Source organism: Urocitellus parryii, chromosome 3 (assembly GCF_045843805.1).
Source record: "Urocitellus parryii isolate mUroPar1 chromosome 3, mUroPar1.hap1, whole genome shotgun sequence".
NCBI classification, from domain to species: Eukaryota; Metazoa; Chordata; class Mammalia; order Rodentia; family Sciuridae; genus Urocitellus; species Urocitellus parryii.
In genome coordinates, this window is record NC_135533.1 from 11119727 (window position 1) to 11144246 (window position 24520).

Consider the following 24520-nt stretch of genomic DNA (forward strand, 5'->3'; position numbering starts at 1 on the left):
TACCTTCCTTCCTGTATGTTTGCTCTCCCCCTCTAAAAACAAAATCAAACAAAGCACAGTAAAAATAAAAACAGTGCATCCGCGATGCACAGCGGTGCAAGAACAGAATCGCGGCAAATCGCCCAGTTCCCTTCCCTCGTAACTCTCCACTTCCGACCCCTCCTGGGTGGAGATTCATGCACCGACTCCCCAGTGCTTTAGGGTTATTTCTCCAATCATAGCTGTGTCTGTTTCGGTGACGTCACAGTCATGTTTCCTCCCTAGCAACACAATCTCTGGGCACGATTTCTGGGTAAACTTGGAGACCCAAACGCCAGTTGTAGCTCCCGGGGGGTGGAGCTCCCTGGGGCTGCACTGTCGGGGGCTGACCACCAGAGGGCAGTGCTCGCCCAGGGGCCTTGGGCGAGGGTGACGTCGCTCTCGGGCGCAGCCTCCCAGGTTCCAGGAAAGGGAGTCAGGTTCTACGCTGGCCGCGGTGGACGCGCGACAGGACTCTGTTGTTAAGGGACTGTTCGCCCTGAATGTGGTCGGTTGGAGACTCGGAGTTTACTTTTCTCACAAATTTGACAGCGTATTTACGCCCTGTCCCAAGTGAGGCCGACCGCTCTTGCAGAGCGAGAGCAATTGCCAGGCGGAGATTCGGTTCCAGTGCGGTGACGATCCCGCCCTAGGGATCAAAACGACCCCACCCCAGGTGAGACCTGCCATCATAACAACCCGCTTCTGGAAAAGCCTGGCTCCTGGACAGCCGACCCCACCCCAGGATAACCCCGCCTCTGCACAGCCCCTGGAACAGCGCTGCATATGGACAGTCCCGCCTCTGGACAGTCCCGCCTCTGGACAGACCCGCCTCTGGACAGACCCGCCTCTGGACAGACCCGCCTCTAAATAGCCCCGCCTTTGGACTGACTACCCCCTCCCCGACGGCTCCGCCCCTGGATGGCCACTCCTCTGGACAGTCCCGCCTTTGGGTAGACTTGCCCCTAGGAAGTCCCCGCCTCTGGACAGCCCGCCCTGAAGCAGCCTCTCCACTGGTTAGCCCCACCTCTGGATAGCCCCACCTATGCGTAGACCCGCCTCTAGATAGCCCCGCCTCTGGACTGCCCAACTTCGGGAGAGCCCAGCCACGGGATGGCCCCGCCGCTGGATGGGCCCGCCGCTGGACAGCTCCGCCTCTAGATAGGTCATTTCTGGACAGATACCCCTCTGGACAGTACCGCCTCTGAACAGCCCCTAAAGGGACAGCCTGCACTGCTAAAGGCTGACCATCAGAGGGCTCAATCTCTGGATGGCCCACCACAGGGACATCCCCGCCTCTGGACAGCCCCTCTCCCCCATCACAGACCACCTCTAGGATAGGCCCGCCTCTGGACGCCCCGCCTCTGGACAGCCTCCCTGCAGCACAGCCCGCCTCCAGGATAGCCTCGTCTCTGGATAATCAAGCCTCAGGATAGCCCGCCTGAGACCGCCCCGCCTCTGGACAGCCCCCAACACAGCCCCGCCCCAGAACAGCCACGCCTTTGGACAGCCCTGCCCCGGGACAGCCCCACGTCTGAACAGATGGACCCTGGAACCGCCCTGGCCCAGGACAGACCCGCCTCTGGAAAGCCCCGCTGCGCCTGGGCAGCTGCAGCCTACCCCGACCTGGGCGAAGAAGTGTGAGTATTTCAGTCCAACTACCTCCTAGAGTGCAGGCGGGTGGCCGAGCCGCTGGGGGACACGGGAAGGGTGCGCCCCAAGGAGCCAGAAGGAGCCGGACACCATTCCCAGTGGGTGAAATGTCTCTTCTCTTAGGTCTAGGTTTTCCATATACTTTCATTAATCTACTGCTATTTGCCAGTTGAATCAAAATATATTTCAGTATTCTCTGAACTTAAGACAAATGTGTGTGTGTTACCTGCGGTGCCCAGAGGGGCTTGCGCATGTGCAAGCACATTTAAGTGGGTTTGCGTTCCAGGGCCGATTACTCATCTGGGGTTTTTGTGTTTGTTTTCCTGTCAGACGAGGGAGAAATGAAAGACTGCTTGTTTTCGCAGGTAGTTAACAGGATCTTGAACTCCAGTTTCTTGATCTCACGCTGCTGCCCTTTCCCACTCCTAAACTCTAAGCTGAGATCACCCCATGCTCTAACTATCCTGGAAATAATACTATGAAAGAGGAGGTAGATGGGAAAGGGAGTGAGGGAGAGATTTCCACAGGAAATGCAGGGCACACTCAGGGATGCCAAACCTACTAGAGAATTTCTGAAAGACAGTGACAAGGGGAAAAAAAGTCTCATAAGCAATGGAGTGCCAGACCTGGAGGCCTTAAGATCTAGGGTGAAACAGCAAGCTTCACCTCTTGGACAGTGGATGCCATATGAGAGTTCTTAATGGACATTTTAAGGAAGAATATTATAGATTGGAATGCAACCTGGGGACTAGAACCAGGTTTAGTCTACACATGAATGTAAGCCAAAGGGCTTGACATTGGAGAAGATTGGCAGAAGGAACTGGTTGGAGACAGAGGGCTCAAGTTGTTTGACACCTGATTTAGGTTCTTTCCTCAAAGCAACACCTGATGCAAGGACTGGCCTGCTGGTGGTTTATTTGGGAAGAGAGCCCGGAAAGCCACAGTGACGAAATGGGGAAAATGATACCTGGAAGGAGGGAAACTCAGCTTGTGGCTGAGCTCTTGCCACTGTTCAGAGGAGCTCAGTCCCTCCAGGGCCAACTGAGGGGATGCTGTGAGATGCCCCTCAAAAGACTCTGGGAATGTATCCATGGCTCCCTCCACTGGGTGAAGGTACCTAGAATGTCCATAACCACACGTGGGACTAACCTGTGCATCTGAGTGCACAGGAAAGTCCCCATTGTGAGCCCCTAGGTGGGGTGAGGGAAACAGCAGGGACACCCAAAGCACCAACTGCATTGCCCATGTTGCTTGGGGAAGCTAAAAGGGCAAAGCAGGATGAGCATTGAGTTTTCTCATTGTTCACTGTGCATGCCATATGTGTGCACATCTTCAGAAACTGTCCTCCAAGGGATGTGATTCTCATTTTACAGGTGGAAAACCAAGCCCAAATAACTTACCAGAAGGCGCTGCTCTGAAGGGAACAGTGTAATGAGTTCAGTGTTAAGCACACCAAATTATAAAGACCTCCCGAAACTCCAGAATACCAAACAGGGACCTCCCCAGGCAGATAAGATATAGCAACAGGCATTTCCAGCTCATATACTCAAAGCTGTCCGAACCAATGCAGTTTCTGGCAAGTGATGTGGCTTTTCTGTCCAAGGAAATCAAAATTAAGTCAACCAATGCACATCAACTTAACCCTGGCCTTGACCTGAGGGGCATAGGAAGGAGCTGGATCTGGTCCTCCCTGCCCTGGTTCTCCAGCTACCCTGGTGCTTCTCTCACTGATCAGGGGCCAGGCCTGTAATGCTCAGCCCCTGCCACCTTGTGGGTTTTCGCTTTAATACCACCTTCTCATCAGTGTCCTTCCTGCCATCCAATCTGAAATATCCTCCAGTCCCTCCATATCTCACTGTCATGCTTTACTTTCATGACAGGGATTATTTGATGCTGCATTATATGTCTCTTTACCTTCCTGTTTATTCATTGTCCTGTTGAGGTCCTTTTCTGTTTTATCCCTGGATTTACTCCTAGTGTGAGAACATGTGTGGCCCACAGTGGGGAACCAGTACAAGTTGCCAGGTGCATGAATTTAGTTCTTTGCTTCACTCCTTCCTCCATCTGTTCTGACCAACCTGAGACTTTGCTTTTCTCTGCAGCAGCTGGGAGAACCATGGCACCAACTCCTGATGCTGCTTTCGAGACCCTCATGAATGGAGTGACCAGCTGGGATATCCCCAAAGGCCCCATCCCCAGTGAGCTCCTTCTTATTGGAGAGGCCGCCTTCCCAGTGATGGTGAATGACAGGGGCCAGGTTCTCATTGCTGCCTCCTCCTATGGCCAAGGCCGCCTGGTGGTCATGTCCCATGAAGGCTACTTGTTACATGCGGGCTTGGCTCCATTTATCCTCAATGCAGTGGGCTGGCTCAGTTCCTCCCCTGGGGCTCCCATTGGAGTGCACCCATCCCTGGCATCACTAGTAAACCTCCTGAAGGGCTTCGGGGTTGAGGCCCAGATTGAGCCAGAGCCTAGAGAGGCCCTGGGTGTTTATTGCACCGGTGCCTACAATAATGGCTTGACCGAGAAGCTGGTCCAGTTTGTGAAACAGGGAGGGGGCTTGCTGATCGGGGGCCAGGCCTGGTATTGGGCCAGTCGGCATGGCCGTGACAAGGTGCTGTCCAGCTTCCCCGGGAACCAGGTGACAAGCATGGCTGGAGTGTACTTCACTGACATCCATGGGGACAGAAGCCACTTCAAGGTCTCCAAGAAGGTGCCCAAGATCCCGCTGCATGTCGGGTGAGTGTGTCTGCCCTAGTTAAGGAGTGTAATCATGCTTAACAATAGGCTCGATCTTCTCACCTCCAGTGAGCTTCCATTTCAAGACCAGTGGTTTTCCGCCTAGGTTTGGAACCACCACAAATCAAAAAGAGCACAGTCAAAATGCACCAAGACACAAGAGGGGTTGCTCCTCACCACCAGTCCCCCCTGTGACCAAAGCAGTACCCACTTAATAGAAAAGCTTGTCTTAGAGTCCCTCTCCATGTTCAGGGCCTGGCACATAGAGAGTGCTTATCAATTTCTCTTAAATCAAGGAATCAGCTGTGGTTTGCAGAGCTCTTTATTATGGGCCAGGCCTCATTCTTTTTTTTTTTAATTTTTATTTATTTTTTATTTTTTTAAATACATGACAGCAGAATGCACTACAATTCTTATTACACATATATACCACAATTTTTCATATCTCTGTTTGTATATAAAGTTAGGATGACACCCAGTTTGTTTCTTCATACATGTACTTTGGATAATGATGTCCGTCACATGTATAGTAGAGGTCTAGCAGAGATCCAAACAGTCAAACCATGCTGTTATGAAGCTTTATTCCACTGAAGAATTGGACAATTAGGGAACCAAATAGAAAGTTCCCTATCAGCTTTTTATAAGAACCACAAGGTAAAATAAAGTTGGGGGCTGGGATTATGACTTAGTGGTAGAGTGCTCGCCTAGCACGGGCAGGACCCGGGCTTGATTCCCAGCACCACATAAAAAAAATAAAAGGCATTGTGTTGTGTCCATCTTCAAAAGAGATATTCTCTCTCTCTCTCTCTCTCTCTCTCTCTCAAAATAAATAAATAAATAAATAAAGTTGGGCACAGAGCTAGCCTGATGTGACAAGGAGGTGGGTACAGGCTATTATTATCTGGAGTCTATGGGGAATGCAAATGAGTCAGCTAAGCCAGGGTTTGATGGTACCTAATCAGAAGGAGGGAGTGTAAGGAGCAAGGGTAAAAACCTAATCCTCAGCTAGTTTGGTGCATTCCAGGAAGATCAAGGGAGCCAGAATGATTGGAGCTGAGTGAATAAAGGCTGGATCAACAGGAGGTGAGGCTATCTGAGCACTGATTGTCCACAGCTAGAACCACAGATGTTCATAGGGTGATGGAGAGGCAGTTTGGAATTCATACAGAGGAATAATTTGATGTGACTGTTATTTCCAAAGGAACCCTCTTCCTGAATATGCACAGACCATAGGAAGCAAAGGTTGAAGTAGGAGATGGATCAAGGAGCCCCTGAAACAGACCCTGTGAGAGGTGGTGGAGACCAGTTAGGTTGTAGGAGTTAAACTACTGGGAAGTGGTTCATTTGTTGGGTACACTTCAAAGGTAAGACACAGAAGTCTTGGCGGGTGGACTGAATAAGGAGAAAGAAGGTTAAAGAGCAGTTGAAATGTCTGGCCAGAGTGACTTAGAGGCGGGTATTGCCAAATGGGACAGATTAGAGGAGATTGGGTGTTTGAATTTGGATATTTTGTGTTCAAGATATTAGAGACTGTGTTTTTCCATGTATAACAAAAGTCTGATTACAGTGAATTAACCATGAAGGAGAATTTTTCTCATGCCACGTGAAGTCTATGGAGGTAGGTAGTCCAGACCTGTGGCAGAGCCTCTCTGGTGTCTCCGGTTCGTTCGTTCTCTCTCTGTCTCTCCCGACTCCTGCCATGGAGTGTTGCTTTTATCCTGATAGGCACAAGATGGCCAGTACTCGCTCAGTCACTGGAATTACACCCAAGCAATAATAAGCCAGACTGGGTGCATCTGCTGGGCCTGTCTTCTTTAGAAAATCCTATTTTCTGGAAGCCCTAACCATTTATTGTCCTGCCCAAGGAGGGATCAAATAACAGCACTGAGGTGTGAGCTGACTGAGAAATTAAAAGTCTGAAATAATTAGTAAGATATAAAATACAAAAAAAACCACACACACACACACAGGAAAACAGTTTCACAGTGGGGCCTGATGAGTGGATTGGACCTGATGGGTCGGATCTCTTAACAATGGAAAGAAGTGACCCCGTCCATGCTTTATTTATAGTGAAACACATCAAAGGGGGATTTATTGTGAGAAATTTTGCAAGATAAACAGGAAGCCAGAGGCTGTGGGGACTGGCCCGATTGGAGATCTGTCACTTGTGCAGTGTTCTTCCTTCTCCAGGCAGCTGGCGCCCCAGGCTCTTTGGGCACACTGGCATGGCTTTCACTCCAGGGCAGCAGGCATCTGAACTCAAAGCTATGGGAACCCATAGGTTTCAAGTTAGCATGGACTTTGCCCATTAACACAGCAAGTGGCCCTGTCTTTCAGCACCTTTGCACTGAGAGAAACCCCACAGGGGAATCTAGCTGTCCAAGGCTGTGGAGTTCAAAGCAATGATTCATTTGTCCCTTGGATAATTTATGTTCTAGTGGCCCAAACTAGATCCTGTGACCAACACTAGATCACCTGACCAGCCATAGCTACTAAGGATACTGAGGCTTTGAATGCTTTTAAATGGCATCCCTTAAATAATCAAGATTTTGCTACTAAGAAGAGATGTATTAATATTGCATTTGGAACTAGCAGTGTCCTGAAGTCTCAGCCCCAGCCCAGCCACCCTGGGAGTTTGTTTCCTTCTGGGTGGTGGGGGATGGGGTGGGGAAGTGATAGGATTACCAGGGACATTAGAGTGGATTTGATTTGCTCCAACTTGTTGTTGATTCTAACAAGAAGAAAGAAACAAGTTAAATCAGATCAGCATAATTCCTCTTAATTGCTCTAAGGGACTCTCCTTTTCAAAAAACTAATCCTGTTTCTCTTCATCTTCACTACATTATATATCTCTTGTTACTGGATCTGTGGTATGTTTGTGAACTTTTTAAGTTCTTAACTCTGGCAAACTTCAAACAGAATCAAAAGTACAGAACAGTGCACTGAATCCCATTACCCAACCCCAACAATAGTCTACTCAATGTCAAAGTCACTTTATTTACAGCCCCACCTCTGTCCACCTCATGTTATCTTGAAGCAAACAGGAGATATGTATCACACTATCTGTATTTAACTATGTATCTAAAAGGAAATGAATTCTGACAAACATGACCATAAGACACCATTATGAAACCTGAAAGAACAGTCCCTTAATGTCACCATTCATTTCAAAATGTGTTAGCATTGGTATTAAAATAAAGCCCAAATGTTTTGATTCCTTGATAGAACTTTAATGTCTCTTATAAAACTATGACTTTCCTTTACAACTTTTAATTTTATTTTTTTTTTAAGACACCCGGTAGTCTGTCCTCAACAGTTTCCTTCAGTCTGAATTTTACTGATGGCATCTCTGTGGTGGTGTTTGATATATCCCCTTTCCCTCTCCATTCCTACAAATTAGAAGTGAGCTCCAAATTCCACAGGAGGATTGACAAAGCCTAAGGCCCAGTCCCCTATTTTTGGAAATAATGGGTTTGGTTTTTAAACAGAGCCATGTCCATTCATTTCCAAATTATCTGTGGTTGCTTTCAAGCTACAGTGGCCAATGTGAGTCATTGTAGCAGAGAGCTCATGTCCCCAGAAACCTAAAGTACCTCTCTGGCCCTTTAAGAAGAAGTCCCCCTCACACCCAGCTCCTGATGCAGAGGCTGAGCCCATGTCATGGCCTGACCCTCTGTAGCTGGCATGTGTACATCCACTGGGTGGAACATGATGTCTGCTTTTTCTCCCTCACTGCTATGTTAGCAGTCATTAGTGATCCTTGCTTAGACCTAGTTCATTAGGGATAATAAAGTGGTGACTTTAAACTTCTAGTATTCCCTTTATGTAATATTCAGAATAGTTCTAGAGATCAAACTAATTCATTAATAATTCGCTTACCCTGAGCTGTAGTTTGCCTAGGAAAGGTAAGATAACTGCCTAATTATTATGCTTTCTCATTTTGAAACCAGTTCTCAGAATATCAAATTGACTCCCTCATATCTTTCAAAGGTCACCAATGTGTTTTGTCTCCTACCATGTTGAAATTGTGTTTGAAGCACAATGTGTTTCATTTCTTATCTTTATTGATGCTAAAATTGTCCTATGTCTGGTCACAGTGAGGCAATTCAAATGAACTCCTGAGTGGTCTTGACCCAGCCTTAATAAACTTTCTTGCTTTTTAGTATAATGAGGTTCCAGTCTTGTCTTACGCATTTCTTTGTCTAGGCCCAGGATCAAACATTTCTCTGAACATCCTTGTTTCTTTGAGTGGGAAATGGTATTTAGAAACCGCAATCTAGATTGTAGGGATGTTCATTGCTACTGAGTCCATTATTGTTTCTAAGAAATTTTTTTTAAGGTAAATACATCAAGTGCTCATATGGATACTTCTCATTCTAATTCAGGGCTAAAGGATTTTTATTATTTCAGCAATATTGTTTTTGTTTCCCCCCTTTTTTTCTCCATAGTGACAAATCCCACTTCTGTAATACCAACCTGATGCTACATTTGCTTTATTCCACATGTAGTTACAACATTTGAATAACACTACTACTAACAATGATTTGAATAACACTACTACTACTATTAATATGATTACTGAAACAGAGATTATTTTCAGTGCTTTTTGCCTTATGTTCTATTGTATTAGGTATATATAAAGTCAAATTACCATCCTTTAAAGTCCCTTAGAATAGTCCCTCTCTTTGTGGTTATACTACTAGATGGATATAAACGTCAATTCATTTGTCTGTTTTTCTTTTTGAAATTGTTTTTGTAATTTGTATTGTAAATATCGAAAATAATTATGGATCCAAAAAATATCTTGATTTTCTGTCCCTGTATTCTGTCCCTGTCCCCTTCATACAATTTTCTTCTTCCCATTCTCCCCAATTTTATGGATGAATACTTCATTATTTTTTACTTATAAGCACACACATTAATACACTACCCTTTTTTGGATAAGATAATAACATGCCCTGTACCTTTTCCTCCACCTTACTTTTTCAATCAACATTATTGTGTGGATTGGCTCCGTAATAGTATATAGAAATACACCAAGTATGCTACTATACTACACTGTATGGATATAATATTGTTTCTTCCTAAATTCCTTATTGGCAGACATTTTTCAGTAAGTTTTTTATTTTTCCAGGTTTCTTTTTTGTTATTACAAATATACTGCAATGAATACTCTGTGGATAAATCTTCATGTTTCTGCCACATCACTGGAAATGGGATTGCTGAGTGACACGGGAAGAGCATGTGTAATTTGCTGGGCGTTGCCAGTTTCCTTGTTGCAGGTTGGGTTTCTAGGAGGCCAACTCAGACACGAGAGATGAGGGTGCAGAAAGTTTATTAGGGAAAGCTTTCAGTAGAGGAGGTGGAGGAAAGAAAAAGATTGGGCAGCAGGAAAAGGGGGGCTGTGAGGCAAATTTTTCTGAACACATGTTGGTATTTTCACTATTAAGTAAGCACTAGAAGAAACACAAGTTTTCTATAATAGATTCTTTAATAATGTATGGTATATCCTACAGTTACAGCATATGTTTGAACACACAATATTGTGTTCAAAACCTCTTAAAAGAAAAGGAAAATATTCATGATACAGGAGGCAAAATTAAGATATGACTCTCTGTCAAATTTGGTGACAAATTCATTAAGACATTGTATATATAGGTAACAAAACAAACCACTTGAAGAAAATATAATAAAATATGGACACATGCTTGATGGTAATAAGTTGAAAATGATTATTTCAAACATTTTTGTTCTCCCCAAATTTTATAAATTGAAAAGCAGACATTTTTTTTTTACATTACTTCTTTGCCTTCCTACAACTTTCAAACTATAGGAAAATGCTCTCCAGGTCACATTAGGATGTCTTTCTTTGACCCAATATCATTTGTGTTGTTTTCATTGTTTGTGCAACAAAAAGAAAACAGAAATGAATTTTCACAACACTCCAGTTTTCCCTCCTTTCTAGCACCTGGCATCCATTCTCTCATTCCTCTAAAATATATGACTGCCTGTGACATCCACACACTCTTCTGGGCACTGGGAGTGTTTAATTTAGGTCTGTACTCATGTGACTGACAGAAGTGTGGTGACTGCTCAGGTGACAGTGTATGAAACTAATTTTCCACATTGCTGGTTTTTGTTATTTGTTAATTATTTTATTTAAAAAAAAACCCAATATGACGTTAAAGGAACTGAACATTCTAAATCATCTATCTTTATGTATCATTTTAACTAGTTATGATGACATACTTGTACTTTACATTCTGTTTAAGAACAATTTTGCTTTTACAAATAATCTTTTTAATGAGAATTTTTAGTTATAACATAAGTTACACCAACTTATATAACTATTTCCTTTTTGTGGAATATTTATGTATTTTCAGTGGGTGCTATTTTAAGGGAAGAAGGCTATAAATGATGCACCCATCCCTATACATCCTTAAAGTATTTAGATCTCTTTCTTTTATCATTTGGATTTGTGGTGTCCCACAAACTCTCCTGTGTTTGTGCAAGAATGTTCATGGTTGAAATTATTAGATTTTGAGAGCTGCAATCTAGTGAACGGTTAATCCATTTGATGGACTAATAATTTGAATGGAGTCGCTGGGTGGTAACCATAGGCAGGTAGGATGTGGCTGGAGAAAGTAGGTCCCTGGGGGTGTTCCTTGGGGGTTGATATTTCCCTGGTGCCTTTCTTGCTCACTTTGCTTTCTGGCTACCATGAGCTGAGAAGCTTATCTCTAGCACACCCTTCCGCCATGATGTTCTGCCCTTACCGCAGGCCCAGAACAATGGAGTCACCTATCCATGGAAGGAACATCTTTACCTATGAGCCAAAGTAAACTTTACCTCATTTAAATAGTTCTTGTCAGATATTTTGGTTACAGCCACAAAAAGCTAGCCAACACATTGCCTTAATTCAAAAACCCAACAGGTAACATTAGATTTCCTGTTTAATAAGGTGTCACGATATTTGGAATAGAGTTATTCAAAAGAAAGAAAGAAAGACAGACCACTGGTAGTTCAATATCAAGGAAATCAGTTTGTGAATTCCTCTTCCTATTTTGGATGCTCTCTCAGATTTTTAAAGACGAATTTATTCTGCTTATTCAGTTTCAACTCAAATACCCTCCTCAGAGGAATCTCCACCAATAGCCCAATTAAAACTAGGACAATCTTTCCAGTTTTTCTTGCCCACATTTCTCCATTTATTCCCTAGAATTTCATTCTCACAAGCTGTAAATACTTCACCTGTTCAAATACTTCACCTGTTCACTTGCTAATGCCTGTCTAGCCAACCGAAATATATAGTTCCTGCTATGCATAGAACTTGCCGGTTGTATTCATTGCTTTATTCTCACTGCTTGGTGTGTGAAGCAATAGAGATGAACATATATTTGCAAATAAATTAGTGAAAAATATATGAATGATTGCATATCCCAAACCACTATAACAGAAAGGGCGGCCTGTTGTCCTAGCATTAACCCTGAATTAATTAACTCTGGGTTGTGGCATGTGGTGCCACAGGGCTGAGTTTCAAACAACATCAGGAGCTGACCAATGGAGCAGGACTCTAAACTCCCAAACTGTCCCTATTTCTCCCCCATAAGGAAGTCTCTCTGGAGGTTTTTAGTGGACTTTTCTGCCAGTAGTCTTGGTCATAGGCCTCTGGACTGACCCAGCAGGTTCCTTAACTTCAAATCCATCTTGAAAGGCACTGAACTCCTTAAGGGAGTTGTTCTCTGGAGACGCCAGCTTTGTCTACCAAGGGCAGGGACCAACTAGAGATCCTCTCCCATCTTATCCCCAAGGGCATGACCCGTTTGCACAACTGAGGCAAATCCTGGAGTGAGTTGACTTTCATTTTCACAGGCAGATATTGGCTGCTTTGACACCAAGACAGGGGTGGAGAGTGGTGGGGAAGTTAACCTCACATCATCAACAGCTCTTATGCTCACGCGTGGTGTAATCTACTACATCTACAGATATTGGAAGCTGCTCGTTTAAAAGTAAATGTGTATGAACCTCTTGAAAATTGTATAGTATCTACCCTCACTAAGTCCTAATTCAGTAGGGAGGTCTTTGTCCAAGGATTTCCAGGTTAAGAGAAGCACAGTTCTGTTTTCATAATTTTGTTTTCAATGTGATTCATAAACATAGAGAGCTCCCAGGTAGAGATTGTGTGAGATGAGGCACATTCTGTCCACCAAGTCTGATAAATCAATGAAAAATACATAGAGCATATAAGGTTTTTATGTTGATGCCATACTTGGCTAAGCCCTGGCCAAGGACTGTATTAGCTTCCTAGGGCTGCTATATGTGACAAAGAACCAGTGGCTTAACTCTAGAAATGTGTCATCTCATAGGTTCTGGAAACAGAAACCCAAGGACCTGGCGTCACCAGGGTTGGTCCCTTCCGAGTGCCTTGAGGAAGAATCTATTCCATGATTCTCTCCCAGCATGTGATGTGGGGCTGGCAGTCTTTGGCCCTTCTGGGCTCTTGGGAGCATCACTCTCATCTCTGCCTTCGTCTTCACAGTGTTTTCCTTATGTGCCTGTTTGTACCCAGGTCTTCCTCTTTAAAAGAATACTAGTTATATTGTATTAGGGACCCACTCTATTTTGCTGTGACTTTATCCTAACTTTACTATGATCCTGTTTCCAGTAAGTTCTCATTCTGAGGTACTGGGGGGGGGGTAGGGTTTCAACCAATGAATTTGGAGAGCACTGGGGGGTTAGGGTTTCAACCAATGAATTGAACCTATAGCAATAGGATTAAGGTCTCTGTTTATCATGTGTAAACTTCCTAATCATCAGGTAAATGTTCCTTATGTTTTTATGTACGCTAAATAATCACTAGCACATTAAAGATTTACTGTGTATTAGGGACTACCTTAGCCAAATTACAAGTGTTTATTTAATATTCTCAGGAGTAAATGAGTCAATGGAGACTCTGAAAGTACTTTTCATGGGGCTGTTCTGCCAAGAGAGGATGCAGGATCACACCCTGACCTGTCAAAATCCAGAGCCCAAGCTGGGACCCTCTCACTGGATAATAGTGGCTGGGTGTGTTTCCAACCCAAGGGTGTGAACCTCTGGGTGATTAATGTTCAACTGCTGCTTGCCATGTTGGGAGTTTTCTACCATTTGTTGAGATTTGCAGGGGCCTGTCAGGAGCCAAAAGAACTCTTGGAGTAGAATGTTTTATTATCAAGTCATGTAGCTTAGTGTCATTACCCCCCAAATTAGAATTGAGTCTGATGGGGGGGGCAGGAGCAAAACTGATGCCTGTATCCTTACAACATCTGCATGATTAAAAATGGAATGACAAAAGTAAGATATGATCCTTTATATTTTCATGCTGAAAAGAAATTAAGGATAAACTATCTGTACAAGAAGTATTTTTAAAAGTAATGTTTTGCTTTTTAAATGAGTAAAATATTTCCTTTAAAAATGACATTTGATTATTATGAAATAATTAAAAAATTTTATTTTTATCAATTTATTATGAAATTGATGTATTGATTTTTTAAAAAATCAAGACAACAAAGTTTTTAAAGATGATTAAGATGACCTATAACCCACTAGGCAAGATGACCACTGAAGATGTTTGATAACTATCATTTGGATACCATTTCTATGTCTGTTTTTATGGTTTTTAGTATTGTTTTTTCAGGAGTTTACTTATTTAGTGAATAGTATCCTGGAATCTAGTTTTTATTTCCCATTAAGCCAATATCATCTAAAATATTTTAATTATCATTCAGTCTGCTGTGTTTGGTTAACCATAATATATTGAACCAATCTCCTATGGTTTGACATTTACTGTATATACAAATTCATTTTAAAGAAAAAACTCTTGAAATACAAAACTTCTTTGAATTCATTACATTTGACCACATTTAGTAAAAAGTCATGAATACTACCATCAGATTTAAATAGACTTCTTAAATGGATGTTTATATAAATCAAACCTCTGAGGTGTTCCAATCTCCACTTAGTCTCATGGAGAGAGCAATTTGTTGTGTTGTATAGCTCTGCTTTGCAGAAAATAAGCCCTAGGAAATTCATAAGCAGGACTGCCTTCTCTAAACAGACTAGTTTTCCAAAATTTTTATATGTCTAATAATTTTAAAAAATATAAAATTCAAGTCAGAATATTTAATACTTTAGCCAACCAAATTGGAAGAATTCCCAGGTTTTTTATTTGGAGAATGTGGATCTTCAGATGTGCAAATAAGGCCACCAACTCCCTCTCCACTGTTTCATCAACGACAACAACAACTGAAACAAGCACCAGCATTTTATGTGTCACTAAGGAAGAACAAACACTGCCAATTAAGCAGTGATATGCCATCAGTTGTAACAAGTGAAAGAGTATGTCTAGAAATTGATGGAACAAATTGCATTCCATGCTAACATCCTCAATGCTGTTGGTAAGAAGGAGAATCTGAAGGAGCCATGTTCTCTTTCTCTATGCAGGGAGCTCTTTGTCAGTGGTTCTTTAACAGACTGTGTCCCTCTGTCTCCCATGTCTCTCCCAGGTGTGGGCAGCAGCTTAGGCAGGACCAGCAGCAGCTCCTGGAAGGGATCTCGGAGCTGGACATCCAGACAGGGGGAGTCCCCTCACAGCTATTGGTGCACGGGGCCCTGGCCTTCCCTCTGGGGCTGGATGCCTCCCTCAACTGCTTCCTGGCAGCTGCCCACTATGGCCGTGGCCGAGTGGTTGTGGCTGCCCATGAGGGCATGCTCTGCGCTCCCAAGATGGAGCTCTTTCTGCTCAATGCTGTGCGCTGGCTGGCCAGAGACCAGAAGGGCAAAATTGGGGTGAACCCAAGTCTAAAAGATCTGCATGCCCTACTGTTGAAGCACGGCCTGCAGTGCAGGTTGGAGTCCCATCTGACCAGTGACTTATGTGTGTACTGCTGCAAGGCTTACAGTGACAAAGAGGCCAAGGAGCTCCAGGAGTTTGTGGCCGAGGGTGGGGGACTGCTGATCGGAGGTCAGGCCTGGTGGTGGGCCTCCCAGAACCCAGGCCGCTCTGCCTTGGCTGCTTTCCCTGGCAATGTCATCCTCAACTGCTTTGGCCTCAGTATCCTGCCTCGGACTCTCAGCCCAGGCTGTTTCCCTGTCCCCACTCCTGAGATGAGGAGCTACCACTTCCGTAAGGCAATGTCCGAGTTCCGGACTGTGTTGAACCACGGTACTGAGAACCTGGAAAAGAGCCACTTGGCAAAGCTGGGAGTAGATGGGGCAGCCTTCCTCCAGATTCCTGCCCAGGGGGTTCCTACTTATGCCTCCTTACACCGGCTCCTGAGGAAGACGCTGCAACAGGCAGGCCTCCCAGCTGTGAGCAAGGAAAAGCCGGTTGCCCGTGACTCCTGTGAGGCCACCATGCTCTGTCTGGCTACAGAGTTGGCACACTCTGGGACCGACTGCTCCCAACTGGCTCAGGGCCTCGGCACACAGACCTGCCCCTCCAGGATGCAGGCTTCAGCAGACCCCATCACTGTGGAGATCAATGGGACTAACCCAGGTATGGCGTGGACAGAGAGGGCCAGGGCATCCTAGACCAGGGGGCAGGTGGGCTGGCTCACTTCACAGGACCTTGCAGGTCCTGAACCTCAGGAAAGCTGGCTCTGTGCTTTATCAGGTACTTGCAAGAAGACAGGAGTTAGGGGTTTCATTAAGCCTTAGGAGAGGTGAATCATCCTGGGAGAACTGGACCTGTAGAGAGGCTGGGAGGCTGCAGGTAGAGATGGAGTCCTGGGGAACAGACAACTCAGCCTCCTCTTTCACTTGTCAGGCCATGAGGACTCCTGGGTGAGCACCGGGCTCTACCTCCTGGAAGGACAAAATGCAGAAATCTCCCTGCCTGCAGCTGCAGCCTCTGCTGGCCTGAAGGTAGGGACCCCCACATCAGCACCTCCCCAACTGCCTCCTCCTCACCCTCTCTCTTGATTCAGTTCCCGGAACTGCACAGGGAAGGACTATTTTGCCCCTCTTAGATTTCACAGATGAAACAGCCAAATTTCAGGGAGCCTACATGAGTGACTGAGGTCCCTGCTGCTAATATCAAGTCTGAAGCTCACCACTCAGCCTTCTGCTTTCTACACGTGATTAATTTACTGGAAAATGAGGATGTGGAGGAGGAGAAGCACCTATATCACATTGCCACTCACCCATTTCCCAGATAATACAGGCCTCTCTCAACTTTACCTCTCTACCTTGACAACCAAAAGAATTGGCTTGATCCAGTCATCCACAAATATAGGCCCTATATTCCAAGTTTAAATTCTGCCTCTCATCTGAGTCACTTCCCACCACAGTGAGGGTCTCTTTTTTGTCAGTGTCCTCTCTGGAGTTCACTTCCATCAATCCTAAGAAAAGCCACCAAGGCGTCCAGACCAAACAAGAAGCAGAGCTCTGCACAAAAAGGAGAGGAACAATCCTTTGCACCCCACCCCCAACCCCAGGCCAGATTTCTCCACTTCCAACTGAGCCTCCTCTCTGCTCCCAAGGGACAGAGTAGGATCCCAGGGTTCATTCCCGCATCAGAATCTCCATGCTGCTTAGGCTGGGTGTGACACCCAGGACCCTGCCTGGTAAGAGGACACCAAAAGCCCCTTCTCCACCCAGCCTTGGTATGTCTGATGCCTCGTATACCCAGGTCTGATGGAAATCTACTCTGGAACCTGAAAAATTTATTATAAGTATCTTAGTTCCTATGACTTTGGAGTGATAACAATTTCATAGTTTTCCATGCATCACTCATGGAAAAGGGAAGTCAGAGATTGGTGTCTAACAGCCTCTGTCCACACAGCCCCTTGGGCAGCCCCACACCTGTGTCATAGGAACTCTAGTTCCCCTCACACATGGTGGACTTGCCTGTCCAGGTTCAGATTGGCTGCCACACGGATGACCTGAGCAAGGCTAAGAAGCTCTCCCGAGCCCCTGTGGTGACTCACCAGTGCTGTATGGACAGGACCCAACGGTCAGTCTCCTGCCTCTGGGGTGGCCTCCTCTATGTCATCGTTCCCAAGGGCAGCCAACTTGGCCCTGTGTCTGTCACCATCAAGGGGGCTGTGCCTGCCCCGTACTACAAGCTGGGTAAGTGGACTGGGCATTTGGGGAAGAATGGTCGCTGCGGGTGCCATGGTGGCTATGGGCAGGTTGCTGGAGGGGCGAGGGAGAAAGGTCAGTGGAGAGAAGGAGGGAGCACTATTAGAGGTAACATGGAGACTGTAGATACCGCCCACCTGTGTGTCCACGGAGACTTCAGGGCAGAGACAGAGAGGGTCTGGAAGCTGGTCCTTCCCCTTCATGAAGGCTGTTGGCCTTCACGACAGGGGTTCATTATCTCAGTGTTTTTCTCCAGGAGTTCAAGTTGTATTTTTCACCTCCAAGGGAAGTTGGGGTGGAGGGCGGCAGGTACATGTTATGTGTTCCCAGGTAAGACATCCCTGGAGGAGTGGAGGAGCTGTGTCCAGGAGAACCCAGCTCCCTGGGGAGAGCTGGCCACAGACAACATCATCCTGACAGTGCCCACTGCAAACCTCCAGGCCCTGGAGGACCCCGCGCCTGCGCTCCACCTCTGGGATGAGATGATGCAGTCTATATCCCGGCTGGCGGCCCAGCCTTTCCCTTTCCGCAGACCTGAGAGGATTGTGGCTGATGTGCAGATCTCAGCTGGTGAGTGTCCTGGGAGAAAGTGCCAAGTCAGTGGACATCATTTGTTTGTTATTTTGTCTCTAATCCCCAAGATGTGGAAAGTATAAATCGATTAGTAAACTAAAAGGGACGAACACATAAAAGACCCAGACCTTGATGGGGATGAAAAATGTTGACTTGAAAAAAAGGGAAATGGACCTCTTACAAGGTGAGATGACACAGATTGATAGAACAACATCAGAAACTTAGTGCTAGGAGTTCCCAGGTGTCGGTGAAGGTCATTTCAAGGAGAACATGCACAATGATCTTTTTCTTTCAAACCTAAGGGAGAATTCATATGAAGAGGGGAAATGAGTGAAGGGGTTTGTATTGCATATTGAATGGTCTAGAGCAAAGAGGACCAGAAGGAGAAGTTAGACATTCTGTTTCCCACATGGAGAGAATTTATTTGGATTTCAATATTTTTATCTTTTAAAAAGGATGACACTGGGGCTGGGGATGTGGCTCAAGCAGTAGCGCACTTGCCTGGCATGCGTGCGGCCCGGGTTCGATCCTCAGCACCACATACCAACAAAGATGTTGTGTCTGCCCAGAACTAAAAAATAAATATTAAAAAAAATTCTCTCTCTCTCTCTCTCTCTCTCTCTCTCTCTCTCTCTCTCTCTCTCCTCTCTCACTCTCTCTTAAAAAAAAAAAAAGGATGACACTATTTCTATCATAGAGTAAAAATCTGGACACCAGTTTTTTTACACAGGGGAAGAAAAGCCGACACTGACTTAGCCTCCAGGATCTCAGATCCAGCCAGACACAGGACATGATGTTATAGACTTGCACAAAATATGAAGCATTGAATTCTACCAAGGACAATTGTGTAAAATATATCCCTACTACTCAGGACCAGAGCTAGGAGAAGGGCAAAAGTGAGGGTGGGAGAGGCTGGGAAGGGGAGCACAGACTTTAGAAAAGCTGTCTAATTCCCAACCAGCACCAAAAAGTTCCATAGTGTGCAGAAGTGAAGAGAGGAGGGTGGCGTGGACCTCACTGTCATGCTCCGTCTCTTTCTTCTATATTCCCAGGCTGGATGCACTCAGGGTACCCCATCATGTGCCACCTGGAATCCGTGAAGGAGCTCATTGATGAGACAGTCATCAGAAGCTCAGGTCTGTGGGGACCCATCCACGAGCTGGGCCACAACCAGCAGCGACATGGATGGGAGTTCCCTCCCCACACCACCGAGGCCACCTGCAACCTCTGGTCAGTCTATGTGCATGAGACAGTCCTGGGGATCCCCAGGGCTCGGGCCCACCCTGCTCTGAACCCCGCAGAACGAGAGAAGAGAATCAAGGCATATGTGGGAAAGGGAGCCCCGCTGAGTGACTGGAATGTGTGGACAGCTCTGGAAACATATCTACAGGTACTGAGCAGAAATTCAGGGATCTGGAGCTTCCTGACTCCTCAGTCTTATAGCTTCCAGGCTCCCAGGAGCTCTCCAACTCCTCCTGACCCCACCCATCCTGGACGGTGGTGCTTCTCAGGCTGTACCCTGTGTAGAGAGAGAATGACCTCTGTGGTCATGCATAAGAGAAAAGGAAATGTATCCTGGCAGGGTCAGAAGCCTATTTATCTCCATTATACAACATCTTGGTTAATAGCAGAAGCTCTGGGTTAGACTTTCCTGAGACTGGATCACAGCTCTTCTACCCACGTGTTCTGTCCATGGTCCCCTAACAGATGTTCATCAAGGTGTTTGTTGTGCTGTGCTGGTTTTCCTCTCCTCAGTTGTATGGGTCCAGTGAGTGTCCATCCCTTAGACAGCAGGGGCTCTTGACAGGGTACCTACCTGCATCACAAGGAGGCTTTGGAGGAGAAAGAGATGCTAACAAGCTTCTCAGTCTTCCTTCACCCACTGGAGCCAAAATCATTTTTAAATAGATAAATAACCAGTCAAATTGGTAGGAGAAGAGCAAAGTCACTGAGCAAATCTGTTTTCTATGGCATAAGCAGAGGTCCCTGTCCCCCCATCCCGAAACCCTGCTTTTAACTTTGATGTTTTCAAGCTGTCATAGCCACTGCCAATAACAGATCTCTTATGAGGTCAACTGAAGCCCTGTAGGCAGGTGTTGTATGGCCCACTCTTCACAGAGGCACACACCAAATTAAGGAATGTAAGCAGCCTATTCAGTAGCACCAATTCAGTGATGGACCTGGAATGTAATTAGGAGTTAATGTAAGCCCCGGGCTCTTGTCCTTCCTTAGCCTCTCTAACTTTGATTTTCATTCACTAATTTTCTGAAGAGTGAATATGAGGCGGTCCCTCTTCATCCATTGCTGCCATTTCATACAGTCCACCCAAGGGCCACAGGACAGCAGGCCTTCATGGTAGGCTGTCACTGAAGTGGAAGTTGAAACCCGAATTCTGCTCTGCCCACCTACCAGTGGCTGTGGAGTGCTGAACCTCAGTTCACAAAAGCTCTGGAGAGACCTGCTTCCACCGTGGAGCCTGAGGGTTGGTGTCGGGACGGGCAGGTGCTTCTCTTCCCCGTGTCACTCCCACTGTGGTTGCCTCTGCTCAGGTCCTCATGATTCTCCTCTCAGTGTGGCTCAGTAGCCTCCTTCTAAGTTGCTCCAGCATCTGCCTGAATCCCCAACCATCCCCCTCCATGCTTCTCCCTAAATAGGGTCAATATTCCACCTTTAAAACTCTTAAAATATTCCTTTTATGTACAGGAGAAAGGTGAAGGTGCTTAGTGGGGCACAGAGGGCCCTTAACCTTGGGACATTTGCCAGCACCTGCAGCTGCACCTCCTCATTTTCTTTCAGCCTGTGTCTTTCAGTGCACCAAGCTGCTCACAGTTGCAAGCACATCTCTCTGCTTCAGGCCTCTGGGCCTCCCTTGTTTCCTTCCTGCAGCCAGAACGTGCTTGAACATCTTGCCTGTTACCTGTCAAGCCACCTGTCAGAATTCGATTGTGTTGTCCCCTTCTCCTGGTCAGCTGCCTCTCGGAAAGACAGCCCTTTAGGGATGTGCCTCCTTGAATGTCCGTCTGTCCCACTGATCTGTGCCCTGTAGTGGGACATGAGCTCTCCACCACTTTTTCCTGTCACAATGTCTGGCACACCATAGATACTCACGAGTGTTATATGTTTAATCCTGTTGTATTGATTGATGCATCAATTAATAAGCCACAGGCAGGAGGACTGTCAGGCCAGTGCAGCAAGAACAGAGGAGCAATCATGAGGCCACAGGAGGGAGACTGTGAGAGAGGCCCCACTCGAGGGTCATCTGTCCTTGGACTTGTACACTCCAGATTCAGAGAATTCCCATCCATCAAATGGGGGTGGCACGGGGAAACTCCCAGATCCCTGCTAATTCCAAATTTCTGTCATCTTCACCCCTCTATAAAATAGGAGTCACTCTCACTTGGAGCCCCTTGCAAAATGCCTAAATATTTCCTTTTGTGTCCCAAAGACAGTGTTGCACACAGTACTATGGTACCTGGCGATAGTCACAGTCCTGAGGTGGCTAATTAAAAAATAAGGATGATCTCCATGTCTGGAACGTGTTGGAGGTCACCCGCTTTTGGGGTCCCAGGCCTCTAACTGTGTAGGATGCAATAGTCTCCTCATCTCAGTCTAGGCCCAGTCTATCCTGATATGAAGACCTGGGATATTAAATTCTTTATCAAAAATAATGACAGTTACTGTAGCTTATTGAATATCTACCACTTTACACACACTAAGTTTCCCCTGAGCCCCTCCACTAGGTTCATGGGGTACAGTTTCTTGGCTGAGAGCCAGAATGAACTCACAGGCTGTGTTTCTGTGTGGGGGCAGAGTGGGGAGGGGAAGCCATAGGAGGGACACCGACAACGAAGGGGACCAATGGCTGTAAGTGACATGGACCTGTCAGCCCCCGAGCTGCAGTTCCTTGGTGAACCTGACCCCACCTGCCCTTCTTTCTCTTCCAGCTCCAAGAGGCCTTTGGCTGGGAGCCCTTCACCCAGCTCTTTGCTGCGTACCAGACCTTCTCTGGCCTCCCCAAAGACAACGTGAGCAAGATGAATCTGTGGGTGAAGAAGTTCTCTGAGACAGTGCAGAAGAACCTGGTTCCTTTCTTTGAGGCCTGGGGCTGGCCTGTCCAGCGGGAAGTGGCTGATAGCCTGGCCTGCCTGCCCTGTTGGCAGGAAAACCCCATGAGCATATACAGTGGCACCAGGAGGTAAAGGGCATGTAGAGCCAGGAGGGACACGAGGAACTGTCACTCCACCAACCCCAGAACCACCGTGTGGCTGGAATCTCCCAGTATCTTACAGAGTGTCCTGCCTCCCAGCCTGCCTTCCAGATGGTGGTCAAGGTCAGAAGCCAAAGCTGAACCAGCTTCCTCAGGAATGTACCTGTGTTTTTGTTTTTCTATTCTTTGCTTTTTTTTTTTTTCCTCATATTTCCATGCTCAGCAGCAGCCTCACTTAACCATCAGCTCCAGCAGAGGGTTCCACCTTGCCATCCTGAGGCATCTATTTTCCACCAATAGTTCTAAAGACCAGGGGTTCCCATGAAAACCTGATATCGTGCCTTCAAACCTGCTGTCTCCAACCAAGGCCCCAATTCTTTGTGCTTTGAGAAGCTTTCTAATAGCAAGAGAGACAGGTGGTGGCGTGCTGAGAGTTCTAAGCTGCTTGGTTCAATGCCTTCCTACTGGCTCCTACTGGATAATTGTGGCCATGTTTGTGCACAGTCACATTCTGCAAATGTAGGGGTGGACTTTGCTTTCTTGCTGTCACACAGTGGTCTGTCAATCCAGTTCAGTGTGGACATTCTGAGCACTGAATCACACATTGGTGTTGACCCTCCATGAGGTTAGCCTTCCGTACTTGTAGAAAGACATTTAGAGAATATCAAAGTTGCTCCCAAACATGGTCTCAGTAAGGATTATTGCTGTTATCTGAACCCAGCCTACACTTATTTCTCCCATCTCTGGACGGATTCTCAGGTATAACTAATCCAAAGAAAAATGGCGTCCACTCTAATAAATGGTACAGAGCTATTGGTGTTTGGTCTTCTGAGTTAGTTAATCTTATGATACTTTTTATTTTCTACCAAAGACAAATGTCACATTAGCAATCTCTGCCACATTCCCTTTTGTTCTTAGCATAAAACAGGTGTCTGACTCCTCTGATTACCCAGGAATCAAGGCACTGTCTTGATGGTGAAGCCCACAGACATAGTTGTCTTCACTCTGAAACAAGATGCCTGGGGATAGCAGAACAAATCCTCAGTTAACCCACAACCCAGCACCCTCGGAGCTTTCCTTAATGTCGGTCTGACCCATCCTGACTCTTTGGTTAGGAAGGCTTCTAATTAGAGATTTGCCTCCAGGATTAATGGGTGTCTGGTTTGCCTACCCATTTTCTCAAGCATGTTTTTGTTTGTTTCATAAATCATTGCATAAGCTCTGCTGAGAGTAGAGGAGAACTAACCCAGAGAAAGTCTCCTCTGAATCCCCTCAGCTCACTTCCTCAGGTCTAGGATACCTTCCCTGCATTTCCCTAGGGTCCTTTGCCCAGTGCTTTGCATATGAAAGGTGCTCATGAAAGACTGGTTAAGTGAAAGAACAGTAGTGACCCCTGACACATGGCCAGTTGTGGTTTGGGTGTGAGGTGTCTCCCAAAATCTCACATGTGAGAAAATGCGCAAAAAGGGTCAGAGAGGAAATAATTGGATTATGGGTGTCTTAACCCAATCAGTGAATTGATTCCCTGAGGGGGATTAACCAAGTGGTAACTGAGGTGGGTAGAATGTGGCTGGAGGAGGTGGGCACTGGGACGTGGATTTGGAGTATATATTTTGAATCTGGCAAGTGGAGTGTCTCTCTGCTTCCTGATCATCATGTGAGCCAGTTCCCTCTGCCAAACTCTTCCACCATGATGTTCTGCCTCACCTTGAGCCTCAAGGAATGGAGCCAGCTGTCCATGGACTGAGGCCTCTGAAACCATGAGCCTCCAAATTATCTTCTCTGCCTTTGAAATTGTTCTGGTCAGGTCTTTTAGTCACAACAGAAAATAAACAAACAAACAAACAAATAAATGAATAAATAAAAGCTGACTAAAACAACCAGTGAATGTGTCCCCAGCACTGTGTGAAGTGTTTCAATGCAGTATCACATTATCCAACAGACCCTTGGGGTAGCTGCTATCATCATCCCCATTTCATGGATCAGAAAACTGACACTTGGGAATGTTAAATAACTTCTCTGAAGCTCCAGAGGCAATAAGCAGAAGATTGTCTGAATCCCACAGCAGTGAAAAATTGTGAAATTGATCCTTCATGAAAGATTTACAATTTATACAGAAATTTGTCTGGATAAATAGATGAAATAAGGTTCCACAAAGTTCTGATCGTTCTCGCGTTCACTCTTAAATTTTGATTAACTATCATCTAA

General features: G+C 45.8%; 1 protein-coding gene across 2 annotated transcripts; it reads left to right on the forward strand.

Moving 5' to 3' along the window:
* Positions 1-901: 901 nt before the first annotated feature.
* Tcaf2 (TRPM8 channel associated factor 2) lies at positions 902-23834 on the forward strand. 2 transcript variants are annotated; one of them, XM_026409408.2, is made up of 8 exons: positions 902-1658; positions 3774-4410; positions 14955-15946; positions 16217-16314; positions 17307-17520; positions 17863-18102; positions 19158-19495; positions 22050-23834. In XM_026409408.2, the coding sequence occupies exons 2-8, from the start codon at positions 3788-3790 to the stop codon at positions 22302-22304; spliced, it is 2760 nt and encodes a 919-aa protein (XP_026265193.1). In that variant the 5' UTR covers positions 902-1658; positions 3774-3787; the 3' UTR covers positions 22305-23834. The 2 variants fall into 2 exon arrangements, with proteins under 2 accessions (XP_026265193.1, XP_026265194.1); XM_026409409.2 differs by having other exon boundaries at positions 3777-4410.
* The last annotated feature ends 686 nt before the right edge of the window (positions 23835-24520 follow it).

What these genes read in the sequence shown, in the direction of transcription:
- Tcaf2 (XM_026409408.2), top strand. Translation starts at nt 3,788, where the DNA reads ATGGCACCAACTCCTGATGCTGCTTTCGAGACCCTCATGAATGGAGTG. An exon ending in AAGATCCCGCTGCATGTCGG is followed by an intron (nt 4,411 to 14,954) that starts GTGAGTGTGTCT and finishes TGTCTCTCCCAG; the next exon opens with GTGTGGGCAGCAGCTTAGGC. An exon ending in TGATGTGCAGATCTCAGCTG is followed by an intron (nt 18,103 to 19,157) that starts GTGAGTGTCCTG and finishes CTATATTCCCAG; the next exon opens with GCTGGATGCACTCAGGGTAC.